The sequence below is a fragment of the Fonticula alba genome (genome assembly GCF_000388065.1).
Source record: "Fonticula alba strain ATCC 38817 unplaced genomic scaffold supercont2.1, whole genome shotgun sequence".
Classification (NCBI taxonomy): Eukaryota; order Rotosphaerida; family Fonticulaceae; genus Fonticula; species Fonticula alba.
Window position 1 is genome coordinate 3,773,357 of NW_009242971.1, and position 6,015 is coordinate 3,779,371.

The following is a 6,015-nucleotide window of genomic DNA, read 5'->3' on the forward strand; positions in this document are numbered from 1 at the left end:
GGGGGGGGGGGCCACGCGTATGCTTCGCTCACCCTTTTGCCCCCCTTCCGCTGTCTCGGGCCTCGCCCGGTTGTGGCCGCCGGCCGGCCTTCCGGGTTTCCGGTGCGTCTGGCGTCAATGCGGGGCCACAGGAGTGCCATGCGCCGGCCACCGGACCCGACGCAGATCTCCCGGGCACAGGGGCTTCCGAGAAGAAGGCCCCGAGCCGGCACGGGGGCGGGGGACCGGGGGCCGGGGCGCGGACTTGCACACACCCGGCGGAGCCCACTTGGGCGGGGGCGGCGCGCGCCCGGGCGGGGAAAGGTGGTATGTGCGTAGGGACGCTCGGGCGCGCCCGCGCCACCACCGCCACCACCGCAGTCGGCGACGACGACGACGACGACGACGACGCCGGGGGCGCCGAATATAGCCGCGGATGGGGGGCGCCCAGGTAACAGTTGGCACTGGGGGCGCCATTGCCGATGAAATGCCCCCACGGCCGGAGGCTCCATTCCGTGGACGCGCCGGCGGGTATTTCTGCCCGGGTGGCCGGTCTCCCGGGCCAGGGTTGGCCAACCCTGGCTGGTGAATAATGCGCCGGAATGTCCCGCCAGCCCTGAATGCCGTGTGCTTGATTCCAGCCCCCCCCCCCCCCCCCCGTGTGCCCCGCGCGCCCCCCGGCCCGGGGCGGCCCACCTCCATCCGGACCCGGCGCCAGGACCCCGCCCCCCGTTGCCGGGGGATATACACATCGCGCCACGGCGCGTCCGCCTCCCCGCGCACAAGACAAGGACTCCATAAATCAACAAGGGCCGAAGAGAACAGGCAGATACACAACAGGGAGAACATGTTTGGACCCCCGGTTGAAAGGGGGGAGGGGCGCAGGGGAGAAAGAGACAGGCAGAGCCGGGGCGGGTGGGATGCCCCCCAATGCGACTGGCCCCTCCCCCCCCCCCCTTCGGCCGGGCCCCCCGCTCGCCACAGTGCGAGGGGGGCTACGGACCGGGGGGGGGGAGGGGGGGGCGGAGGGGGGCGACAAGGGCGGCGCCCAAACGCGTTCCATCTAGTGCCTGTTCCGGCTCAACTTCATGGTCTCTAGCTCCTGCATTGCCAAGGCATATTGCATCTGCATAGGGGGGGGGGGGGGGGGGGGGCGGGGGAGGGAAAGCCCACGTTGGGCCAGTACCTGTAGAGAGGTGGCCTGGAAACCGGTGAGCCCCCTCTACCCGGGCTCATCAAACCCTCCGAGTTTCGGGGCGCCCGACGGCGATCGCCCGCGCCCGTTCGCATCCCCGCCCGCCCCGGCCAACGGGCCCGGGGGGGGGGGGGGGGGGGGGGGGACGCGCAGGGATGCCGGAACGGGGGAAATGCCACACGAGGGGATGGTCAGTGCCCGGATGCAAAAGCAAGGAGGGCGCGGCGGGACAGGAATGCAAGGGAGGGGCCCCCCCGGCGCGCACCTTGGCGGCGATCAGGTCCCTCCGCTGGTCGGTCAGGGCCTGCTCGGTCTCCAGGCAGCTGAGGCGCGCAATGTACAGGGCATTCCGCAGGAAGTGCACATCGCTCGGCAGATGGTCCAGGGAGGACAAGTACGGGTGGAGCTCCGCACCCGGGACCTGGATCTGGTCCGACAGAGAGAGCGACATGACGGAGGACCTTTCGGACCGCAGGGGCGCCAAGGGGAAGGGGGGCGGGGCGAGGGGAGAGAGGGGGGGGGGGGCGGCGGCGGCCCGGGCGCAGAGTGTCAGCAGGCGCCCAACAGCAGACCTTGGGGCCGAAAAAGGGGAGGTGCCAGGGAGGAAAAAGCAAGTGAAAAAAAAAAAGACCGGGAGGCATCACCACGGCCTCCCGCCGCAAGGGCGCACCCGTCGGACCGCAGAGAGCCGCCCGCACCGCCGGCCCGGCCGCCGAGGGGGCGGTCGCCCGGGGCGCCAGCCCTGTCCCCGGGCAGGTCGGCCTGCGAGTCGCACGGGCCGGCCAGGACGCCGGGCTCGGGGGCCGGCCCCGGCGGGGCATCGGCCTCGGCGGGCCCCGGCGAGGGGGCCAGCCCGGAGTCTGTCCCCCCGGCGACGTCCGGGTCGCCATCCCCCGGCGGCAGGGGAAGCCCCCCCGGCCCGGCGGCCGCCTGCACATGGCTCAGCAGCGAGATGTAGAAGCCCACCTGTGACTGGAGAAGGGCATTATCCCGCTGGAGGGTGGCCGCATGGTGGTCCCGCTCGCGGAGCAGCGCCTCCAGCTCGGCGATCCGCCGGGCCCCGGAGCACGATCCGCAGGGGGCCGGCGCATCGGCCGGGCTGCCGGCCGGCCGGGCCGAGCGCGAGGCCATGCGCAAGAAGTTCGTGATCTTGGTCGTCTTCGAGGGGGTACCGCCAGGGGTGGAGCCCGGCGCGGGGGGCCGGGCAAGGACGGCGGCCCCGGCATTGGGGGCGGTGCCGGGCGCTGGGGCGCCGGCCGACGCCGCCGCCGACGCCGACGCCGCCGCCGCCGGGGCTGGCGAATGCTGCGATGAGCTGGAGAGCCGGCTGAAGGAGAAGAGCGGGGCCGAAGTGGCCGTGGCTGCCGGGCCGGGCGTGGTCAGCCCGGCCCCCGGGGCCGGACTGCCCTCCTCCTCGGCCAGAGGCTGGTACGGGGTAGCCATCGCCGAGGACCCGGGCCAGAGGCTCAGCGAGTCGGAGGACCCCTGCCCGGAGAAGGCCGGGCTGGTCGGCCCGCCACTGGGCGGAGTGGTGGGAGCCTCGGGGTAGACCAGGTCCGAGGGGCCGGCCCGGGTGGCGGCCGCGGCGGCCGTGTCCTCCGTGGCGACGATGGCCACGGCGGGGACGGCCGCCGCCGCCGCCGCCGCCGCCGCTGCGGCCAGCTGACTGGCGGCCTGGTCCAAGACCCGGGGAAGAGGCGGCGGCGGCGAGACAGCCGGCATCGGGGGCGGGTCCCCGAAGCCCGTGTAGGGGAAGAAGCGCGCCCCGCTGCCGGACCGGAAGGACTGCCCGGGGTTGGGGTCAGCCAGGGCCGGCGCATCGAGCGGAGGCCCAATCGGACCGACATAGGCCGCGAAGGCCGGGCCTTGGGGCTGACCAATGTGAAGATCCTCGGGCCCGGCCGAGGGGGAGGGAGAAGAGGCGCCAGTGGCGGCGGCGGCGGCGGTGGCGGCGACGGCGGCGGTGGCGGCGGCGGCGGTTGCGATCGCGCCCGGGGCCCTGGCCATCGCATCGAAGTAATCCCAATCGGACCCGGGCGAGCCGCTGTCCTGCCAGGGATCGGGCGAGGCCGAATCGCCAGAGGCACCGGCCGACGACCGGGGCACCTGCAAGCCGGCAGGCCGGCGCCGACCGACCAGCGCGCCCGCCCGGCCCTGGCGGGCCCCGGCCGAGGAGGACCCCTCGCCGTCGGAGCCGCCCTCCGACTCGGACCCGGCGTCCGAGCTGTCCGAGTCGACGAGCCCCATGCGCGCGGCCAGAGGCACATGCGGAGCCGTGCGCAGGGGACTATGCTGCAGCATGGACCGCAGCACCGAGGAGGCGCTGAGAGCCGAACCACCGCCGGCCGGCAGCACGGCCGGCGACCCGCCAGGCACGGCGATCGGCAGCGAAGAGGACGACACACTGCCAGCCGGGCCGCCGGCCGACGAGCCCGAGGAGTGGTGATGGTGGTGGTGGGGATGGTCGTGGCCGCCATGCGAGGAGCCCGGGGTCCCGGGGGGCGGGTCGCCGGCCCCATCGCGCCCGAGGACATCCGGCGTCAGGACCGCCTGGGCGTCCATCTGGCGCTGGAGCTGGGCCAGGTGCTTGTCGGTGATGACATCGGCCAGGCGCTGGGCCTCGACGATGAGGGCGCACGGGTGGTCGAACACCCGCAGCGGCGAGTCGTACTTCAGCACGGCCAGCACCTCGGCCAGGCCGTTGTCGCTGTCGATGGCCAGCAACAGGCGATTGGCATTCCGCCGGACCAGGGCCACCGCCACTCGGAAGAGGAAGGCCACCCCCTCGGCCAGGAGGACATCCATCACCCGGGCCGAGAAGGCCGGCGGCCAGCTCATGGTGAAGAGCGTCAGGAACCACGGCGAGGCGAACATGCTGACATGCAGGCCGACATTGCGCTCGAGCTGCGAGTACACCGGGTCCGCGTGCTTCCGCAGCAGCACCGTCAACAGGGCCAGGCGCAGGTTGAGCCCCTCCATGTCCTGCACATACATGCTTCGGATGCTGGACGGCGAGGAGTCCGGGCAGGCCAGGATGACATACGTGGTGGCCGCCGGGTCGGGGGTGCCGTCGGCCGCCGCCGCCGCCGCCGCCGCCGCCGCCGGCGACCCGGGCCCGGAGCCCGTGGACAGTCGCATGGCCGGCGGGGCGGCCGGGTGGTCGGCCCCGGGCCCGATGGACCCGGGCGAGCCCGGGGTCGACACGCTGGGCGAGGGGCCCGCCATGGTGGCCAGATTCGCCGTCCGGACTGACAATTGCGGGGGGGCCGACGAGGCGCCGGGGCCGGAGGAGGTCGACTCGTCCGGGCTCGACTGGTGCCCGGGGCCGGAGATCACCGACTCCAGGAAGGACATGCCCCCGGGCGGGGGGGATGGGAGGCCGCCTCGGGGGTCGGCCCCGGGGCCGGTGCCGCGTGCGAGGGCCCCGCTGAGGCCCCCCCGCCGGGGGAAGGGAGCCAGCAGGAAGACCAGCGTCACGAAGGCATCCTCCTCCGGCATGTACTGAAGCAGCAGGTGCACCACGAAGGCCAGCCCCTGGCAGTAGCCCACCGTCGGGTCGTACACGGCATAGGCATTGAGCACCGCCGACAGGGAGGTGCTGTTGGACTTGCTTTGGGCCAGGGAGGGGGACACCGACTGGGTGAGGGTGCGCGGTACATCGCGGTTGATCTGGTCGCGCATGGGAGTGTCCAGCTGCATGGGCACCTCCGCAGAAGGCGGGGGGGGGGGGAGTAGAAAAGGAAAAAAAAAAAAAAAAGACACGCCAGCCACCAGGGCCGCGGCCCATAGGGAGACGGAGGGGGTCAGAAGGGCGAGGGATGCAAAGCAGGCCGGCCCAAGGCACCGGGCCCGATCAAAGAGGAGCCTGGCGGCGAAGCGGGGGCAAAAAAGGGCGCGGCGGACAAGAGGGAACCCCAGATGGAGGGGCATCGGCGCGCACCTCCACCAAGATCCGGTAGTTATGGATGAGCGAGGCCCGGACGGCCGAGCTGGCGGCAAACACCCCGGCCAGGGCCGGCCACAGGTGCGCGCGCAGCGAGTGGGGGATCCCCTTGGCCAGGAGCTGCGTGTGTAGGGCTCGCGCATTCCCCATGTAGCTGGCATCGAAGTCCGTGACAAATTCCGCCCAGAAGGCCCAGTCCGATTGGCTGACATTGCTGTCCTGCTCCTGGTGGAAGGACGGCGCGTAGAGGGAATCATGGCTGCGCAGGGTGCTGGACGACTGGGCAAGGTAGTAGGCGTCCCCGCCCGGGGGGGTAGGCTGCTCGGGGGGGTGGGACCCGGGCCCGGCGCTGGCGGGCCTGCCGTCGGCCGAGCCGGCATTCGCGGCCCCGGGCGGCCCGGCTGCCGGAGCATGCCGCGTCCGGAGGAGATCCGGCGCGCTGGCCACCGCTCGCAGGGGGTCCTCATCATCCCCGGACCCGGTCGAGGGCGAGAGAGGCGGCCCGGCGATCTCGGTGGCGGAGGGGGGCCGGCCCCCGGGGCCTGGCGAAGGGGCCGCGCCGGGCCCGGGGGAAGTTGTCAAAAAGGGTCGGCGGATCTTGTCCAGAAAGGTGTTTAGCCCGCTGTTGTGCGACTGCTGCTGGGGCTGGGGCTGACCGACAGCCGGGGCAGGCGGACCCGGCTGATCCTCCTGGCCATGGGCGGGCGGCGGTGCGTCCTCCCCGGGCGTCGGCGGCGAGCCCAGGGGCGAGGAGGCGGCCGGGGTGGTTGGGCTGTCGCCGGGCCCATCCGGCCCCGGGGGCGACGGCCCCGGCGGTGGCGCGGCGGGGGTCGGCGCGGCCAGCGTGACACTCATTCGTCCCGGTGGCGGCGAGAAGGAAGAGAGCAACGACGGGGAG

At 73.6% G+C, this 6,015-nt stretch overlaps 1 protein-coding gene across 1 annotated transcript; it reads right to left on the reverse strand.

Moving 5' to 3' along the window:
• Positions 1-983: 983 nt before the first annotated feature.
• H696_00811 (hypothetical protein) lies at positions 984-5,972 on the reverse strand (the record flags this gene model as incomplete). Its single annotated transcript, XM_009494695.1, has 4 exons — positions 984-1,105; positions 1,440-1,635; positions 1,845-4,867; positions 5,115-5,972. The coding sequence occupies 4 exons, from the start codon at positions 5,970-5,972 to the stop codon at positions 1,043-1,045; spliced, it is 4,140 nt and encodes a 1,379-aa protein (XP_009492970.1). The 3' UTR covers positions 984-1,042.
• Between the last annotated feature and the right edge of the window lie 43 nt (positions 5,973-6,015).